The sequence below is a fragment of the Hippocampus zosterae genome, chromosome 19 (assembly GCF_025434085.1).
Source record: "Hippocampus zosterae strain Florida chromosome 19, ASM2543408v3, whole genome shotgun sequence".
In the NCBI taxonomy this organism is placed as follows: Eukaryota; Metazoa; Chordata; class Actinopteri; order Syngnathiformes; family Syngnathidae; genus Hippocampus; species Hippocampus zosterae.
Genome location: NC_067469.1, coordinates 6,951,945 through 6,972,745, shown reverse-complemented (window position 1 = coordinate 6,972,745; position 20,801 = coordinate 6,951,945). Strand labels below are relative to the sequence as shown.

Below are 20,801 nucleotides of genomic sequence, written 5' to 3'. Positions count from 1 at the left end.
AACTCTCGAGGTGTATGTCGTACAACATACCACGGAGTAAGGCTGCAAGGTCATCAAATAAATCTTTCCAATCTCAGAATCCCTATTTGCTAAATAAGCTAAGAGAAATCATTTACAAGTGTAGTTGCCACATACATGATTTGTGTATTCTGGTGCACTGCACCAAAGCAATGTATGCAGAAACCTAAATCCTATTTAATTTCGGGATTTATATTGATTGGTAATAGCGTCACTATCCGATGCTCAGTTTCGATTCAGTCAAGCATAATCCATGTCACGGTCGGTTGTGTCGACGCTTGCTGGCTTCTGGCCACACTCGTGCCTACTCCCCCTTTAAGAGACGTGGGCTGGTCGGTGTGTCACCCACCCGTGTCCGAGTTCCCTCTGGCGTGGGGAGGAGAGTTAGATGGGCCAAACTGATTGAGGGGAATAAATAAAGAGGAAAAGAGAATAGGGATTTCCGTCGCGGCTTCTTTGCTCCTCCTCCTCCTCCATTTTTCTTTTTTTTGCGCACACGTTTTGCGCATCGGATGCCGCAGAAAAGCGCCGCACATTTTGGACGACTGGAAGGAATAATCCGAACCGGGTTCATGGACCGTTGATTTTTTTAACCCGCAAAAGGAAATATTGTACGTGTTGATTGGAACGATTCGATTGAAGAGCGAGCAAAAGAGCGTCTCGTTACGTAACCGAGTGGCTCCCGAGCTGTCCACAGTGCTGAAAAGCGCCCATCCGCGTGAGTGCAACCCCCGCAATAGCTCATTTCATCCCCACAAAAAGCTCCGTTTGCTATGACGTAAATCACCGATACATTCTCTTCTAATTATACAGGGAGAAGGTCACAGGCCCGTTTGTCGTGCTGCTGGTGGTGATACAGATTGATCGATTTTTTTTTTACCCCCTTAAGTATTCTTGAGAAGAGGGTCCAAATGTCGGGTCAGACACTCACGGACCGCATCGCTGCGGCCCAATATCAGTTGACTGGTTCGGACATGGCCAGGGCCGTGTGCAAGGCCACCACGCACGAAGTGATGGCGCCCAAGAAGAAGCACCTGGAGTGTGAGTACAAGTATTGCCATCCCCCGTTTAGGCAGGCAGGCCCTTTTTTTTTAGCTGCATGCAGAGCTGCTGTTAGTGGTCTCGTGCAAAATGATTTGGCAAGCATAATGGCCAAGGGCATAGAGTAACACTATAACGCACGCATGCCATATCATTGTAGTCATGAAAGAAAAAAAAGGCTTCAGTGCTGCATGCATGCAGGTGGGTTAGCAGTTAGCATGTAGCGTCGTCTGCACAGTATCCAGAATCGTCGACAGTAAAAATTGCCGCGAGGCCTAGATCGTAACTCTGTTTACATTTTGCCCCCACCCCGCCCGACATTGCAATTAATTGAACTGCCATTATTCTGTTCCAGCCCCCAACATATTTTTACTATTAAACGTTTTAAATGATGGAATAAGTGTCTTTCTATCGTAGTTTTCACAGCCAAGTGGTTCGTCAGGGAAGGCTTACTCGAGTAGTTGAAGTTCATGTGGGGCATTTTTAATACGAGTTTGAATGTGATTGGTTAATTCTGAACACAGCCGAATTTCTAGTTATAATGGACACTTGTGCAAGTACATTATCTCAGCCCTTTTTTTTTTTACTTGAAATAGTTGGAATCGGTTGAATACGTTATGAAATATAAAAAAAATGTTTCTATACATTTCAATGTGAGTTTTTTTTGTGGGATAACTGAAAAGTTGGGGGGAAAGTGGGAATTTGGGCAATGTGGAAAATTCCCTTTTGCAACACATGGAGAGAGTCAGCCAGCCAGACATTAGTTTTTTAAAAAAATTTCTCTCTGATCTTTACCGCCACTGGTGCTCTCGCATCTTACATTGTGATCCGCTCCCCTTGTGAATAATTCACTCATCAGCCAATGACTGTCCTGCATTATTTACACTGCAAAAAGGCGACAATGTTAGATTGCGTTTCTTGCCACATCTTCAAACTGACCCTCAGAATTGGCAGGCTCAGGACTCAATCGTTATCATCATCACATAACGCGATTGGTGGTTTCTGCTCGTATTCGCCTCAAAACCTCATTTGCACACTGGATGACTCTTGTGGGATCAATTAGATGTGGCTCAACACAAAGTCTGGTTTAAGACTGTGCTGTGGTGTATTTGTAGGCGAGACTGCTGCGCTATGTAGGCCAGCGTGCTTCTTTGGCATGCCGGCAGGAGGATGTTTGTAACCCAGATATTGCCGAAACGCTCACCCGTGTCACTAGAAATACATGCGACCGCCACTGATAAAAACGATTTGGGTAACTGAGCCCCTTCAAGAAGGGACCTGCTGGACGAAATTCATTCCGGAATTCTACCACGTCGTAATTACAGAAATCAGCATGACAATACAAAAATACAATATATAACAGTATGCAACGGGGCCACAGACTTCATCTTGAGCAATTCGGAATCAATATTTAACATCAACCTTGCTCTAAATTGTCCTACGGGACACCGAATTAGGCGCTACGGCTGTGGTTCAAATGAGGCACCGGGAGGCATTCGTCGAGAACACGAGGCTGCGCAAGGTCAGCCGACTCAACGGCCGAGGCTATAAACAAACCCGTGGCCATGTTAAAAATAAAGCATGCCTTATAAAAATAAAATAAAATAAATATATTGTGTTAAAAGAAACACTGCAGAGTATACTAACTTAATTAAAAAAGGTCTAGATGGCGCACTATGTACATTTGTGAATAAAGTGAGACATCATTATTTCAGTAGTCATATTTTTGGTGACATTTTTTTACTTGATGGGGTGCCCGTGACATTTCTCTAATGCTGAATAGGTGCCTTGGCCTCTTGGGAACGACTGTACTTGTACTACGTTGAGGACACAATTTCCGTATGGTACCTTTAATGTCATAGCCTGCCTCTTTGCGCTGACTTGATGATGCTATCTTGCTAATAAAAATTCTGCAGGATCACTTGTTGCCATGGCGACACCCACACGGTGATTCTAATATCAGTTTTAGAGACGTAAAGCAGATTCGGAGACTTGTTTCGAAATACAGTCTACACATTTAAAGATAATTGCCGAAAACGTGCAAAGACTCGGAAAACGGAAACTGAATTGTGGGGACGTATCGTTGAACCAATTTTCACTATTTCAGGTTTGGTGTTTTGAAACACTTCTGATACTCAATTTGAATGAATATCAAGTTTTATAAAGGATCGTCGGAGATAGGCACTCAGAAATAACGACAAGACACTTCTGGCTACCAACAATAGGCACTTTATTGGTCCCACACAGAAATGATAACACAGTTCAAACAAGTTGTATGAAGCTAAAGAACTCTTACCGTATGCCATTTGGGTGGAGAGCCAACACCCTCAGCAGAGTGAGCTTCAATACGAGCTGGGCGTTCGTACGCTAACCCACAGCGGACTCTGCTGAGGAGCATCGCTCCCCTCCTTTTATCCTCTAAAGTGTGTGCATCGGGAGGGGTGAGTGGCCATTCTCATCCCTCCCTACGCCACACTGTTTGTTGTGTAATCAAGTGGCATTGATCACAATCAAGTTTTGACAATTCAAGCAAAGCAGACTATGAAGTCGTCAAAGCAGGCTAAATAGTTTATCTCTGAAGTCGTCAAAGCAGGCTCCAGAGTCCATCTCTGAAATTGCTTAGGCAAGCAAGTCACCAAGTCATGCAATCATCTCAAAGCAGTTTTTCACTGAGAAGATATACATTGATTAAATAAAACATCACAAAATATCTTAATATACCATTTGGTAATTTTTTTTTTCTTTGGAGAAGGCGGGGTTATATAAAACCTTGAGTGCCTTTGTATACATCGGCATTCATGTGACGCAATTGCAACGCGCAATTAGCCAGTGACGACACCCCAAAAAAAAAATCATCGTCCCCTCAGACAGTCAGCTGGCATGAGCACTTTAGAGCGCCTCGTTGTAAGCTGCGAGTGTGCACGCAGAAAAACAACGGCGAGCGAGGTGGGGAAAATGTCTCCTCCCCAGCCCCCTCCCCCAAAAGCCTGACTTAAAAGAAAGAATGTGTACGGATACTTTGCGTGACGGCTTTAGAACGCCTCATTGTAGTGGCATTGAAAAGCCCTGTGACGACCCGGTGGGATATATTTAAGCCACTGGAGGCTTTGAGTTGACATATTCTTTCGGCGCAAACATTTAGTTACGTGTATGCTCTAAAAACACGCGCTAGATCAAGTCGTATCCATTTCCCAGGACTAGTCGTGATCTTTTTTCGGTTCTCCATCTCTTGTATTGATTTCTCAATGGAGCGTGTTGGCATAACCCATTAAAGTAGCCAACAGGAGAGCTCACAGGTCATTCTTAGAACGAGTGGATTACCGTAAGAGTCTTTATTTAGCTCAGTCAATCCTCATTAAGATGATTATTATCCGGTTTTGTTTACTACAGGTGTGGCTATCTTCATTCAAATAACGATCATATGAGGTGACCGGCGGCGTATGAGCGATGAAGCGGTGCTCGCTGCAAGCGCAGGGTTTCGAATAAACCCTCGTGTGATATTACATAAGGAGCCGTTGGTTGCGCTTGAACAGACCGCCGGGCGGCAACTGTCAGCCATGTTGCACGTACGGTCATGGAGCAAAGCCACGTGGGGCTCGTCCAGGTTCTCGACCGTGCCGCTTGTCTGCAACAGAGTGGGCGAGTCTATTTTCGGCAAGGCCAAGGCCTGCTCAGTGTTAACAGCCTTCGTCCGCTTCCATTAATGAAGCAGCCTGCCAGTATTTGACGCTCGCCTTTTCGCTGACGTCAATGTCACAGCCTTCGGGACGCTCTTATGACAACACTCACCAGACACGGTACTTTTGCACAATTTACCGATAATGAGATGACGTTAAGGTCTGGCTTTAACGACACTGTCAAAAGTCAGTTGTGAGTTTGAGTTTTGGGTGTAATCGTGTTGGTCAATCCCTTTGCCTTTGCAGACCTGGTGTCGGCCACCAACACCACCAACGTGAACATCCCCCAGATGGCCGACACGCTTTTCGAGAGGGCCACCAATGCCAGCTGGGTGGTGGTCTTCAAGGCCCTCGTCACCACCCACCACATGTGCGTGCATGGCAATGAAGTATGTGCAGAGCCCTTTGCGTCCCTGTGCTTCTTCCACTTTGTTTAAAACAACAACAAAACATGATTTTTTTTTCCCTTGCAGAGATTTATCCAGTACTTGGCCTCCAGGACTTCGCTGTTCAACCTCAGCAACTTCATCGACAAAACTGGCTCTCACGGTAAAATTGTTGGAACTACAATGAAAAGCACTCACGGCCAACAACAAGGCGCTCTAAAGTAGCCACGGTCAAAAATAAAATGCTCTCTCTCCCCGTGTTGCGCTAAAGTCGCTTCTCTTTTGAAGGCTACGACATGTCGACATTCATCAGACGGTACGGCCGCTACCTGAACGAGAAAGCCTTCGCCTACCGCCAGATGGCTTTCGACTTCACTCGGGTCAAGAAGGGGTACGCCAACGGCGCCGTCCGGCGGTCGCGATCGTCGCAACGTCACTTGATTTGATGTTTGCTTTGACAACCAGTGCCGAGGGCGTGATGAGGACCATGACCACAGAGAAGCTCTTGAAGGGCATGCCCGTCCTGCAGACTCAGATCGACACGCTTCTGGAGTTTGACGTGAGTCGGCACCCCTTCCCATCCTCTCACGGTTAATAATTACCTCATAAATGTTAATGACGGTGCGGGTGTGAATGTTCGTTTCTCCTTACTACCCGCGACCCTCTTCAGCATGTTGGAAACAGAAGGATGGATAAAATGTCTTACTTGGTTGCTTTGCAGGTTCATCCCAAGGAGCTGAACAACGGCATCATCAACGCGGCATTCTTGCTGCTCTTCAAGGATTTGGTCAAGCTCTTCGCATCCTACAATGACGGCATCATCAACATGTTAGGTCAGTTGGCGTGGCGCCTCCAAAGCAGGCACGGGCAACACATTTTAAATTTGCGAGAAGTACCTGAATAAAATAACTCAATGTAAATGTATCCATTTTATATAAATCATTTTTCTTTAAAATAAATGTTTGAAAACAAGTCAATAATCAATTTAAATTGTTTTGTTTTCTAATTCAAAACATTCATTCATAACAATCGTGTGTATAAAAATTGTTTAAAAAAATTTAAAATATTTTATTATATGCAATAAATCAGTTGTAAATATTTATTCAAATGAAACAATAATCAGCGTTGTAAAAGGATTCTTTACTGTTATTATTATTTTATCTATATTTAATTTTGCATTGAATAAAAAGTTAAATATGTAGAATTTTTTTAAATGTGATTATTTACAAAAATATTTAATGAGCTAAATTATTTAAAAAATATATATTAATGATTTTTTTAAAACAATAACTAAATGAATGAAGTATACTACATACAACCTCAGGCGTCATACACGTTAAAAACAGCGTTTCCTGTCACAACTTTATTTTTACATCTCTAAGTTTGTTTTTTTAATTTTTATTTTTTTATACATCCGCTAAATCCTTAAAGAATCTCCTTCAAATATATTATGTGCCGATTGTGCATTACCTATTCTTTTTTTTGAATGCAGAGAAATATTTCAAGATGAAAAAGAGTGACTGTAAGGAAGCGTTGGAGATCTACAAGAGGTTCCTGACCCGGGTGACAAAGATCGGGGAGTTCATGAAGTTAGCAGAGGTATTTGCCAACACGCCATGGACTTGCTGATTTGCGACGCATCGACCCTGAAGATACTCACCGGAATATATTCTTTATCCTCTGCGACAAATGACTCGTATTACAGTAGCTTACTAGGTCACCTACAGTAGTTGTGTGGTTCACTAGTTTGTGATGATTGTCTTGGGAATACGTCAGATGTTTCCCAATACAACTTTTTCTCTCTTCAGACCGTCGGAGTTGACAAAAACGACATCCCCGACATCAACTACGTAAGTCATTGCAAACTGCACCCGCGCACGCACGCACGCCCCATCTGACCCACCACCGTGCCCCCCCCCCCCCTTCCCACACAACTTCCCAGTGTCTCCACCCCAGCGTGGTGGTGGACCTGGCAGACTCGGATGACGACTGTCCGTTTAAACCTCCGGAGGAGGAGCCGGTAACCGTAGCAACAGCCGAGTGCCTGCTTGCAGGATGGAGTGTCGGCATGCTGAGCCTAATCCCATTTGACACGCGCGCTCGACATGCGCTTTTGATTTGTACTCGTCATATTTCTAGTTTTCGTGGTGTTTCTTTTCACTGCACTGTTTTCAATAGTGTGTTTCAATGTAGGATTTTTTTTTTTGGTCCAATCAGATTCAGCCTTCTGTGTTGCTATGTCAACCTAATCTTCCCAGGGCCTTTAGAATCAGTCGTGCTGGGCCATGCAACTGAAACAATAACAGCGATGGGGCCATTTTGTTTCACCAGTCCGATTGCAAATTTGCCCTCACAGGTCCAGCGCACTTTTTGATGTCCGCATTTTTCCATCCTCTGGTTAGTCAGAGCGACGTTTGTTGGAAGGAACTTTGATCAGCAAAAACCGCCTGTAGCGATCTGCACGCATTGATGCATTAAGAAATCCATATCTCAGCAGATTTGGAAGATGATGAGGTGAAAATGAGCTTTTTATTTAAAACAAATATGACTTTCTCTTGGTAAATATTGATTCGGAACCGCTCCATCTGGATCAGGCGTCTGGCACCGTTACATGCTCTTCTCCTCTTTGGCATTTTACTCGACATTATTTATGGTTCTTAAACTTGTGATGTTGACAGTGCTGGTAATAAACAGTTGGATTAATTTGCTTAAGTCCCATCTAAAGGCCCAGGTATCAAATGCATGAAAAGTTTATTGATTTAATTATGAGTATTTGTATTTGTATTTGTATTTTTTACGCATTGGTGATTGCTGTTATTGTGTGTTAGGCTCCCAGCAGCATCCTGGAGTCTCTGGAAACGCACATGAATGGCCTGGAGGACATAAAGGGTGGCAAGAAGGGGTAAATAAAGTCATTCATATCTTCTTTATTTATTTATTTAAATTCCACTTTTAGTGAGGGCGGCCCGGTAGCCAAGTGGTTAGCACGTCGGCTTCACAGTGCAGAGGTACCGGGTTCGATTCCAGCTCCGGCCTCCCTGTGTGGAGTTTGCATGTTCTCCCCGGGCCTGCGTGGGTTTTCTCCGGGTGCTCCGGTTTCCTCCCACATTCCAAAAACATGCATGGCAGGCTGATTGAACACTCTAAATTGTCCCAAGGTGTGAGTGTGAGTGCGAATGGTTGTTCGTCTCTGTGTGCCCTGCGATTGGCTGGCGATTGGCTGTCCCCCGCCTACTGCCCGCAGACGGCTGGGATAGGCTCCAGCACCCCCCGCGACCCTAGTGAGGATCAAGCGGCTCGGAAGATGAATGAATGAATGAATGAACTTTTAGTGATTGAATTGTTTTATCATTAAAATGTCAAATTCAGAGACTCAAAAAACATTGCATTTAAAATTGGTGACTACGATAAAACACAGTGATTACATAAATAGGGATAAAAGTCGGTTTACATTTTTTTTAAACAGTCTCTTATTTAATCATACTTCAGGCTATGTTTTGAACCCCCCCCAACCAAAAAAAAATGGCCACCTATGAATGAACCAATGAGGGTTGATCTTGAATGGTAACTCTTAGCCCAGTGATGTATTTTAATCATTTCCTTTAACCCTTCCTGTCTTTTATCCCCTTTTTTTCCATTCATTTGGGATCACCAGTGAAGGGTGAGCATAAACTGTGTGTTGGCTTTTGCAGCCACCAAGCTCTTTGAATGTTACACTGTTTTGTGTTTTTCCTGTTCTTTTTTTTTTTTAACGAATAACATCCCGGCCAGCTAGTCTGGCACGCTATTCACATGGGAACCAATCCTCTGGGAATAGATAGCGAGTTTAGTTCCCTTTTAGTTCATCTAGCAAGTGTGTGTGTGTGTGTGTGTGTGTGTGTGTGTGTGTGTGTGTGTGTGTTGGTTTGAATACACGCAATGCATACGCTAACCGAGAGTGCGTCGACTCATACGGACCTGCAATATGAATCATAATGCAATGCGGTCTGGCAAGAATTTAGTTGAAAACCATACAAAGATTTTCTTTTCAATGACACAAATATGAGGGGGGGCGGGTATGTCAATTTGTGGTGAGGTGAATATTAAGATGGGTTGAAAAATTCAAAATGTAGTTACAATTAGCATTCCGTGTGAATTATTGGAGATTTTGTTTGTATGATGTATAAAATGACACCATCCTTCTAAATTCTCATGAGACCAGACCGCATCCTATGAAGAGGTTTCTTCCCGGGATGAATCATTTGCTATTTTCGCACAAAACGGAATAAGTGACATCGTCACAGAAAATCTGTACGATGTTATGTGTTGCATTTGGGATGAATCCTTCATATGATGACATTATGCCGTCATTTTTTGTTAAAATTTGGTTTTTAATTCAAGCACTTATTCCATATCTTCTTCAAGTGTTTTTTTTTCCACCTTCACACGGCGTTCAATGACGATTTTCCCTTTTTCATTCAATTCTTTCAGGTCTCCGACTAAGGTAAGCGTCACATTTCGACTGGTTTCTCCTTTTGCTTCCGTCTCGTGTCCGACCGCAAAGCGTGATTTGTGCGCGCGTGCGCTCCTTGCAGGGTTCTCCCACAAACAACGTGTCGCCAACTTCCACTCCGGCCAAATCCTCAAACGCGGTCCCCGCGCTGCAGCCCCCGCCCGGGGAGAGCGCAGCCGCCGCTCCGGCTGCACCCGAGCCAGCGGAAGAGTACGTACCGGCTTCATTGCAATTCATAATCTGCGTCCTTTCCCTCAAATTATTTGGATTTTTTTTTTTAACCAATTTTTTTTTTGAAACTCGAAGCATCATTTCAGATGCTTCGAGTTTGCATACACACACACAAAAAAAATAGTGAACCGTCCGCTCACGGATTCTACCTTTTATTCAGTTCCTTGTTGGACCTGGATCCTCTGTCCTCCTCTGGGCCCCCAGCAGCCTCTGCCGGTCCCACGTCCTGGGGAGGTAAGACCCCCCCACACGTCCGCTATTCTCCAAACCACTGCAAAAAAAAAAAAAAGAAATATGAAATTGAATTGAAAGGATGGCAGATCATCAAATGGCTAACGAACGACATCTTGTGTCGCTCTTTTCACAGACCTTCTCGGATCAGGTGAGTGCTTTTCTGGTGCCTCCGTGTTTTTCCAAAGTCCGGCGGTGAGACGCCAAGGCCTTCCCCCCGCTGGCCCAAACACAAATTGGAAGCAACGCGATTTATTCCCAGTAGTCTATTCTATAAATTTCATATTTTTCTCTTGGCTGCAATGCTTCTAGTACACGTTGGATTGTTTTTTTTGTCCAGTCGGGTTGCAGCCTCTCTGTGTTGCCATGCCAATCTCATCTGCCTAGAGATATTCCCGACAGGGCTATTTTTTTATTTTATTTTTTTTTCAACCACTCACATTTCAAATTTGTCCTCCCAGGGCCAGAGTTTTGGCCTTCGATGAGGATCAGCATTTTTTCCATCCACTTTTTCTAGCCGACTTCCGCTGACGAGCAGATGTCTGTAGCAAACCGCACACATTTTACTAATTTCTCGAGATAGATTTTTTTTGAAACTCTGAAACTCTCCAGATGAAGTACGTGGGCGCAGTTGTGCCCGTGAATCCTGCATTTTTTTGTCTATATGTTGAGTTTAAATGTTTAGACAGTGTTTGGGTGTGTTCTGGATCCTGTTCGACTCTCGATGTGTCTTGCTGACCTCCTTGTTTATCTCCCCTAAGATCTCTCTTAGTCTCAGTGGTCTCCTTCTCTCTCTCTCTCTCTCTTCCCCCTCCCTCCACATCCTCCATTGTCTGAATTTGGGGGGCAATTTGTTTTTCGTTGGAAATTTGTTGACTGGAATTTTACTTTAATTGGGCTTCATTTTCCATTTTTTTACCCCTGGGTTGGGCTTACTTTATTTGGGGCGGGGGGGCGGGGTCTGCAAACCCCTGCACCCTTAACCCCGCGCACAACCCCCCTCACACCCCTTTCCTCAGAAATGGGCGATTCCTTGCTAGCCGAGCCCACCCTGGCAGCGGAGGCCGCCGCCTCCTCCCCTGCCGCCTCTGCGCCCGCCCCCGCGGCACCAGAAGCTGGAGTCCCTCTAGCTCCTCCCACTAGCACAGCGGCCGCCACCTCCCCTGGCGCCACCAATATGGATCTGTTAGGAGGTTAGTGGGCTCCCAGGGAGCGGGGGTTGTCTACCTCGCATCCTTCTCTGGGAAGCTCAAACCCCACCCAGAACCCGCCTGATGATGTGATGCCACACTAAGCTGCATGCGCGGATACATTTCAATTACAGCTCCTGTTTCGAGTGGCAAAACAGGCTGTAATCTTAAAAAAAAAAAATTAAAAAAAATTGGAGCTACATGTGCTTTGCTACCACAGTGGAACCACTCAGGTTGGAGATGATCTGTCCCCGGATGCTAGTTCGTTCATCCTAAAAAATTCCAAAGTGAAACAACTCAACAATTGCCTCAAGATGCACCAAAGAGCAGGAAAAGAACAGGAGATGTTCTTCGGCAGCAACGTGTTACGACAATCTATTTTCAACTAAACAAGTCGACTCGAATGTTTACCAACGAAAAAAAAAAACGAAACAAAAAATTCCAGATATACAATCTTGAGGCAATCTTAAAAGACGACGTGAGGATAGACCAGTAATATCGATTTTTCGGAAAAATATGAAATTGTCTATATTTGGACCTTTGGAGGTTTAGTCTCGAAAGCGATGATACATGCACGTGGACTTAAAAAAAAATGATACCGATTTTGACAGTTGGCGCACAACAAGCGATCACGTGAAGTTACGCTGAAGTGACGCCAGTTAGATGGTGGCTGGATGACTTCCGGGGAGGGGGGGGGGGGGGGTGTTGTTTCAACTTGGAGCAGTTCCACTTTGTTTCCAAATGCAACAAGCCGAGCAATCGATCCGTGGCAACGCATTGATGTGTTCAAACCGCCCGACGCAATCGGCTTCTCGACACTGCTGGAAAAAGCCGTTTGAGCGTTTATTCCATCATGCTTCCTGTCTACAGTTTAAGGTCCAGGTACTATTGTGCTCTTTGTCCTCACTCTGAAGATATTTCAGCGCACTAGTCGATTTTTTTTATTTTCCACATCCGCCTTCCACTACTTGATGCCGTCATCGGGACGAGTGAATCACAAAGAGCATACTCATCCTTCGATCTGAAACGCAGATATCCAAGGATATGGAACAAACGTTCAAACGACTTTTTCATCGACACTTCAGTTTGATCGACTTGCTTTTCGCCGCGTTTGAGAAAAGCCCGTCTAGTCTATCAAACGCTTGCCCCGTGGCATCACCGCGTACGGAGCGACTAGGCTCCGTGCCGTCACGTTAGAATGCCTCCTCGTCTGTGCTCCCATTCGTCCGTCCACCTTTGTGTCCCACGCCAGAAGCTGCGGTGTCTTTCCTTTCTTCGGCATCTCATTTTCTTTTCCCTCTTCTTCCCCGTCCGCCGGGGTTTTTGTGCGGTAAAACCTCAGATGCCTTCGCCACACCTGCCACCGCCGCCGAGGCCTCTGCCGCGGTAGCCGAGGGCGGAGCCGCCGCAACGCCCGCCGCAGGAGCTGCAGCCGGAGCTGGTGGGTGACTTATTGTTAATGTTTGGGGCCCGATCGATATGGATTTTTGGAGGTCGATGCCGATTCGGATATTTGGCAGAATAAAATTCCACGAACCCATTCGTTAAAAAAAATGAACCAGTCAGGCCTTAGTTATGTTCTAAAGTGCGTCTGTGGATAAGTGGCTCGCACATCTGCCTCACATATGCGATGGTCTGGGTTTGAATCATGATTATGACCTTGCTCTGCGGAAGATGAAAGCCCCCCCCCCCCCCCCAACTGTTTCCAAGCTGGTTGGTAAGATGGAGAAAGAAAAGCCAGCTCAAGTCAACAACGCTGCCATCTGTGCTGCTTGTTGCCACGGAGACAGAAGACAAAAGGACTTCCTGCTCTCGTTTAAGCAATCGTCTTCACGTTTCTTTGGAACAAAAGGATGCGGGCAGGTGGCCGCTCCGTCGACGCGTTAAGAGATACTTTTTCAGGTGTGAAGGGAATGGCGCACCGTCAAGTGAAACAGACGCTACCTTTGACTGTTAGCCCACAAGTGACAACATGGGGCGTGTGGGGGCTGCTCAGCTGCATTCAAGGAAAGTGGGAAAGTCGAACGTCATTTACCATGACTCCGTTTACAGATTCATTTTAATTTTAAGCGTTCAACTACTATTTGTGGACGATAAGGGCCGAGCCCGACTGCAAATAGTGAACATCTGATTAGAATTGCGACAAGATGGCGACTGCTTTTGTATTCGTCATAACACGAGCAGCCTTACCAGTAGTGGTACTCGTTTGTTTTCTCGATGAGAAATCGTCAGGCAACCAAACAAATGATTCCTAGGAATCCAATTATTGGGAGCTGGTTCTAACAGACAACCAGAGCTCTTGTAGTAGAATGCCAAGTAATTGACTGGTATCAGGTAATGAAGAGCTCCACAGAGTATAAAGTAAAAACCTGTGGACCTAAGATAGGGCTTTGCGGAACACCAACAGTATCCATCTCTCGTGGATTCTTGGGTTACAACGACATTCCTAATTACATTTGTGTCCACAAATTGGAAGGCGGAGTAATCGATCGCTAACCAACGCTAACATCGGGATTAAGTCATAAATACAGTAAAATAAATAGGCAATGAATATAAGGCCATCAGATGAAACACAGTATAGCGGTAAATGAAAATGCTTTTTTTTCTTCCGTATGATCAAATAATGAGCAAATAATTTAAGAAGGTCAGGGTGTCATCGTCATTGATTACATGTTCAACTATCCAAGTTTTCTTGAATGCAGCATTCCTCGATCCTCCATCTCAGCTTTCATGACCACAGCAAAATTCCATTTTCAGTTTTGTTTTTAACTTCTAACATCACTTCCTCCACATGTCACCCCCCCCCCCCCCCCCATCACTTCTTACAAGACCCCTTCGCTCTTTCGGACGGGAGCACTGCTGCCACAGCGTCTTCGGGTCTAGACCTTTTTGATGTGGAAAAGTCATGTTTTAGCTCCGTGGTGCCCCCCGCCTCCCCGTCATCTGTCTTCACGTCTGCATCCAGCACCGCCGTCGCCGCGGCGACCGTAGCTCCCGACGCCCACCATACGACCGACCTTTTCAGTGGTAAAATGTCGGATGCGTGCCCGCGCTACTCTGCTCTTCAAATGCATTTCGTTGCCTGAATCCAGTGCCGGGCGGTCTGAGCAAACCTGAAAATGGAAGTGCGCCACATGCTGGCTGATGTAACTGAAACGTCTTACGAACCAATCGGAGTTGAGATTTCCTCGCAGCGCCAGAACGCTCAAGAATATCAGCATTCTTCTGTCTTCTGATTGGTTGCTTACGGTCAATTATCGATAGTTTCTACTGTAGGTCAAGTTAGAAGGTCAGGTTGCCAAATGTACCGCCCGCCACTGCCTGAATCATGCAAGGACTCTCGTACTGTACTTGCCTGCCGTCACGATTGAGCATCTGGGCCGTGTTTGTAGCCTTCTTTGCCCCGACGTCAGAGGCAGAGGCCACGCTCACAGTTGACTTGTTCACAGCAGGTACCCCCCCTTCCTTTGGTGTGTTCTCACTTACTGCTTCAACGTGTCACGCGGCGGCCTTGAAAAGATAAAATGACATTTTTAGGGCGGGGAGGGGGGGGGGATTCCGCTTTCTTTAGCATGTTCTGCATGCTACATAAATAGCGTTTCCTCAAGTGGGTAGGGGCAGTTCGAGTGGCCCGCTATTTGAGGAAACGCGCAACTTGTGTGCATCAAGGTTTATTGTATCATGTGAAATGTCATTCCATCCCTCCCTCCCTCCCCCCCAGCGGATTTATTCGACTCCTCAGCCATCCCACCCATCCATTCTTCCGCACCCCCACCCAAAACTGACAGCAAAGACATCATGAGCCTATTTTGTGGTGGGTAGCCTCACATAATGAACGTAACAAACGTGTTAAAATGTTTTTTTTTTTCCCCTTCCCCTATACATCTTTTCCTGACTATCGCAGAATTTTTGGTGGAACCACCGCTTTGGAGTGTGCACAAAAACAACTTTTTTTTTTCTCCAGCAAATAATGGGCTATAAGTTTCAAATGCAAAATCTGCAGAAATATACAAGCGAACACCGCAAATGTGTTTAAATGTGTGTGAGGGAAGACATTTTGAAGCCGTCTGGTGTGTTGGATGTCAAGGAATCGCGTTTATTGCTCCTTTGAAGAATAATTTTGGATGTATATCGCCATCTGCCCTGTCTAACTCTCCTCATGTTTTGGCATTAGCAGCGTGAGGCTCCCAGGCTGACTGTATCTTCTTATTCCTTCACGCTGCAATGGATATGATGTTTTGCTTGGCTCTGTTGGGTTGACCCGACAGAGTCCACTGGTAGCGGAGGAGGCGATGCCGCGGCGGCCGCTGCCGCCACCCCCGGAGCGGAACTCATATCAGGTAAAAGTAGACTAATTGTGTTCTTCATCTTAAGGTAGTAGGAGGTCAAAAGTGGTATCGGTAATAAAAACAAAAAAAAAAATACAACGGGAACCAAACAGCAAAACGTGACAACTAAAAGTGTGCAGCTTTGAGTTTGTTCACCCCCCCGACCCCCCTTCCCTCTTTAATCACCACCAGAGTTCTGCTGTTCTGAACTTTGGCATCTTTGTGTTTTTCTTACTTTTGACGCTCCTTTGCTGGCTCTCATTTTTGTTCTCTTGCCCCCTGCGTCGTCTCTCCCGCTTGTGGCTCTTGGGCTGGCTCATTGCTTGCTTCCTGCCATTTGACTCGGTGAGTTCCAACCCCCCCCCCCCCCCCCTTCGCTTCTTTTGACGCGCAGCGGTGCAAGTGCTGCATTGCAGTGTGTGAGTGCTGCGCCGGGCTCTCCGCTGTACACAAACAGACAGACACAAAATGAAACAGACATGATATTGCATGAACACGCATGCATCCAGATACACGATTAGCCACGCAACAGACTCAATTTTACACACGACCACTCAAACGATTACACAGAAATTACACCGACCATGAGTGCAGTGCGCCTCCCCTTCCCTATGACATGTTGAAATGTGCATATGACACACTGAAAATATTTCAATCATCTAATTTATTGAGAAGGTAAATGTAGTTTTTTTGGGGGGTTAGCTGGAAGCATCCACATGTCCTATTTAAACAGGTGTCACTTCAATTTGCCTTGAAAGCTCCCCTCCCTCTGTTGTCATGGCAACAGTAGAACCGTACTGTGCTGTATGTAGTAAGCTTGCTTGTGTGTTGCAAGACCGCCTAATGTCTCCCTCTCCCATCCTCCCACAAACTTCCCCCTTCAATCCTCCCTCGACCCCCCAACCCCCTCCTCATAGCACTTGGTGGCTTAGGGGATGTAATGAAGCCCACCCTGACCCCCCAGGCGGGCGATGTTGACACCTCCATGGCTAACGTGGCGAGTAGTAAGTCGTCCTTTTTGAGTCACGGCAAATGTATACATCAAGGTTGTGGTGAGTTCAAGAAGCAAAGTCATTTTGCAGTAATTTATTTTGCCTTGTTGTGTCTCTCGTTCTATTCCTGCCGAATCAGATCTGACGATGGGATCCCCAGCGGCCCCTCAGGTAGCTCCCCCCTGCTGGGGTGCCCCCATGGTAAATGTTGTCTGTGTCTTACGTGTGAGCATGGAGCGGAGCCGCATGGTAGGACCGAGCCGCATTGCTTTCATCTGAATTTGCGTTTCATCTTTGTGTAAGATGGTGGGGGGCATGTTGGGGGGAAAAAATGGCTTCACTCGTAACTAGTGCTGTCCATTTAACGCGTTATCGACATTCATTTAAAGTCTAAAATAATAAAATGCTCTCCAAGTTTGAATAACCGCTCCAACGGAAAATTGCAAACCAAAATTGTCGTCTCAGTAAATGTTAGCATTTTGCACAAAGAAAACAAATCCACGGGTCCACGTTGATGAGAGCATTAAAATGGAGGGAAAAACAGGACAAAAATAAATCAAAGGAAAGTTAAAATAGATTAATTGCGAATTATCTATGACATTAATACATTTAAGCGCGATTAAATATTTAATCGTTTGGCAGCACTACGACTACTACGTGTACTTGCCCTATTAGTATGCCAAAGTTGCCTGACGAACATGCAAGAATGTCAAAACAGTAATTGAAGGTTGGGGAGGGGGGGCACTTTAGAGGTTCTTCAAGTGTACTGAATTGTCTTATTTATGAGGACAAAGAGTATACTTGTGCTTGGACCTTAAAACCGGTATCAAGGCTGTGGAACAAATGCTGAAACGGCTTCCCATACACAGCCCCCGACTTCACTCGCATGCTGGCAAGTTAACGCTTGAATGCGAACATGTGTAAAGCACTGCTGTTATAGTTTGTGTTGTGTGTCGCTTTTCGTTGCTGTGCGTCTCTCATTGTTGTCTTACATGAAAGTGACCCCAACTCCGCCTCCTCTCCCTCCCCCTTTACACCTTTAGCCATTTATGGGGACTCACCCAGGCTACGGAATGGTAAGAGCACCAGTCCGGTCCAGCAATGCTCCGCAAAAATCAACAAATAAATAAATGGCGGACATTATTGGAAAGTGTCGGACGCCGATTACCCTCAACCCCCCCCTTTTCGTTGTCACACGTAATCAGGCTGTGTTCGGAATCACTCACGAGCGACGATATTTGCCGTTTGCCATTTTGTATTGCTGTTCAAAATAAGTTGCTCAAAACCTTAATTGCCCAAATATGGTTTTTCCTCTCTCAATGAACACACTGTTATTTAGTTTGTTTGTTGATTGAAAGTCTGGCCCCTTGCCATTTGTTATAGTGACGAATATTACGCCAGACAGCGACGATATACAGTCACGCTAGTATCGTTCACGTCACTGCAAGTTATTTGCGTTCTGCCACACGGGAATATAGGAGAGAGCCGAGAGAAATCCCGCAACCCGAGCCCACGATAGAAAAATGACGACTGAGTGAAGGATTCTGAGCACAGCCTCCGTTTCTATGTCACACTCGTGTCTTAGCGTCTCCTGTTCTGTGTGTCTCGTTGAAAAGCCTGGGGCACCGGGTGTTGGAGCTCCCATGATGCCTTTGGTTAGGCCGGGCTTCCCTGCCACCGGCGCCCCGGTAACCTAGCTCCAAGATTTGCCCACAAAGAGTAACTTTTGTCGGCATTGTTGATTCCGAGTGGGGCGTGTGTGCGTGTGTACGCAGATGTCCCCTGGAATGACTCAGAGCCCCAGAAAGCCTCCCCCACCGAGGAACGCTCTGGATGACCTTAACATCAAGGACTTCATGTAGGCCGGCACGCAGACCTTCTAAAAGGTACGATGTCGCATTCGGTTTCGCTGTTGGAGGGACTGTAAAAAAAATAAAATAAAAACGAGCGCATATTTTCTTCTTGAAACATTTTCCTGGCCCTGTGGCTGTTTGTGGTTGTGTCAAAGCTTTTCATGACGTGGTCCCAAAACTAATTCCCGATCTTAAAAACCTCTTGAATATTACCGAACTGTGTTTTAACGTGTCGTTACAGGTGGTATCGTGTGGCGCTCTGGATGTCTGCACTGTCCCACTGCCGCCCTTCAGTCACGCCCTCAGACGATCAGCGCCCCCCCCCCCCCTTACCCCTTACCAGAGGCTGCAACCCCTCGAAAACACCCCGTCGCTCCACCTCCTACCCCATATTGTACTGTTGTAGCACAACTGTGAATGTGAACCCTAGATACAGAACACCGTTTTGTGTGTGAGTGTGTGCGTGTGTGTGTGTGTGTATCAGTGTTAAACTTTACTTAATATATTACGGCGGGTGGGGGGATGGGGGCGGAGACAAAGGAAAAAAAATGAATGCGTATTTCGAATGGTAAGGTGGTTTTCTTTATGCATCTCGCAAACAAGGACCGTGTTCTTCATTGTGGACTGTGTTTCGGTGTGTGTAACTTCACTGCCCCTCCCCCCAAACCCCCTACTACTTCTTTATCATCCCAACTAATACTGAGCTCACTCCTCGTCATCCCAGCTAATACTGAGCTACGCGTGTGCGTGTGTGTGTATGTATGTGTGTGTGAGATGGTTCAGTACGTCAAGCTTCGCCACCCACACTCCCCATTTGGTCACGAAAAAATGCAAATATGACATTATCTACGCTTTGTTTTTACTTTTGTGATCTTTGGAATTCAATAGAAAACATGCATCAATTTGCAGTCAAATCGACATCTGCATTTTGGACTACTTTCATGATAGATTCAACTTATTTTCTTTATTTTGGGGACAAAATATCATATATTTTTAGTTACAAATGTTGGGGGAAGCATACCTGTCAGAAAAACATACCTGTCGTGTTTTGTAGAAGCAGTATTGATTTCAAAAACATTGCTGGCTGGTTGATATGCCACCCCCTGCTGGTGTGGAGTGCCTAGGGATGAAATAAGAAGTTGGTAGCATTTGTGCATGCGATTGGATTGACTGCCTTCGGTACATTTGCTCACTGGGAAGACCCGCTGTAAAGCACTCACGTATACGCTGGATGTTCTGTGTGTTGTTTCTTCTCCCCCCCCCCCCCCAAAAAAAAAGTGACGGCATCTTAATCCATTGTGGCAATTACATGTTGAAAGAAAAATACAATAAAGGCAACAATGACATTTACATACCAGACAATGCGGATAGATGTTTGCTCAATGTTCCAATGAAGGGGATGTTAAGGAGTATGATTTTAAATGGATGGCGTCCATTCTCCCTGGCAGCCCCCTCTCCTCCCACCTCCCTTTCCTTAACCTGCATGTGAGTCCTCCTTTGAGATGCAATAAAATACAAATCACCCAAACAGACGTCACGGCTCGTCACTTATCCCTGTTCGGTCTGATCCGTCGTCTCTCGCAATTTTAGCTCTTAAAATGTGCCGGAGACTAAATAATTTGTTGGCACAATGTTCTAGACCATGAGCAGGTTTGCGTAACCAGTCTTTGTGTACACTTGAGCCACTAAGAACGACTGCGGGCTTAATAATTTGGCGGGAAGCTTCATGACTGCAATAAAATCTGCAGGATTTATATCTCGCTGACTAACACTGGTTAGCTTCAGATTTTAGTGGTTTATAAACATCAGCCAATATTGAAAAAAAAAGTTGGAAAAACATTTAGGACACTGACATGAACTGGCACTACTCCAGGAATCCTCTCATACTAGCAAGCTTTGTTTTCCTTTTTTCAACTCTAGCTACCTTACCACACGCCGAAAATTTGACGGGCGCAACAATTTAACCATATAATGACATTCATATCATATTTGAGACATGCAGTTTCATCATGTAACTCATTCTTTATAGTACACTAGCTGGTAAGGTGGGCCTTTGGCCCACAAAAGTGTTGTTGCTTGGTTCAACTTTTTGTTCATCTTCATTGCTTATCGCGAAAATAAAGAGATGTTTAGCTCTACTAAATAACTAACAATTTTATTGCAATGCTTGTGGGTAGACAACATTTTTTCGCTAAGATGCCCGCGTATCGTAGTGAGCCACTGCCTGAGCGGCGCAGTGGCGGCGCAGTGAAGTAGGTACGTTTTGAAAAGGGACAGACGGAAGGACAGACCGCGTGCGGGACGATGCGCAATATATATATAAAAAGATTAAATCATCTGTATCAAATCTGAAATTAGGTTT

At 45.4% G+C, this 20,801-nt stretch overlaps 1 protein-coding gene across 12 annotated transcripts; it reads left to right on the top strand.

Annotated features, from left to right (window-relative positions):
- The first annotated feature begins 303 nt into the window (after window positions 1-303).
- On the top strand, window positions 304-19,702 carry LOC127592563 (clathrin coat assembly protein AP180-like). Of its 12 annotated transcripts, XM_052053429.1 has the most exons (24): window positions 304-736; window positions 832-1,059; window positions 4,983-5,125; window positions 5,210-5,285; window positions 5,411-5,513; window positions 5,588-5,681; window positions 5,844-5,955; window positions 6,615-6,721; window positions 6,931-6,972; window positions 7,951-8,024; window positions 9,593-9,605; window positions 9,697-9,824; window positions 10,006-10,079; window positions 10,213-10,227; window positions 11,096-11,269; window positions 12,609-12,707; window positions 14,988-15,080; window positions 15,535-15,606; window positions 16,512-16,598; window positions 16,726-16,787; window positions 17,630-17,662; window positions 18,203-18,274; window positions 18,362-18,472; window positions 18,681-19,702. In XM_052053429.1, exons 2-23 carry the CDS (start codon window positions 930-932, stop codon window positions 18,446-18,448), a joined length of 1,890 nt encoding a protein of 629 aa, XP_051909389.1. In that variant the 5' UTR covers window positions 304-736; window positions 832-929; the 3' UTR covers window positions 18,449-18,472; window positions 18,681-19,702. The 12 variants fall into 12 exon arrangements, with proteins under 12 accessions (XP_051909389.1, XP_051909378.1, XP_051909379.1 ...); XM_052053418.1 differs by lacking the exon at window positions 14,988-15,080 and having other exon boundaries at window positions 306-736; XM_052053419.1 differs by lacking the exon at window positions 14,988-15,080 and having other exon boundaries at window positions 307-736; window positions 16,527-16,598.
- The last annotated feature ends 1,099 nt before the right edge of the window (window positions 19,703-20,801 follow it).

Bases quoted from the DNA above. Each gene is read 5' to 3' on its own strand.
- LOC127592563 (XM_052053429.1), top strand. From the start codon at position 930: ATGTCGGGTCAGACACTCACGGACCGCATCGCTGCGGCCCAATATCAG. The intron at 12,708-14,987 runs GTGGGTGACTTA...CCTCCCCCCCAG, and splicing joins AGGAGCTGCAGCCGGAGCTG to CGGATTTATTCGACTCCTCA. The intron at 15,607-16,511 runs GTAAAAGTAGAC...CCCTCCTCATAG, and splicing joins CGGAGCGGAACTCATATCAG to CACTTGGTGGCTTAGGGGAT.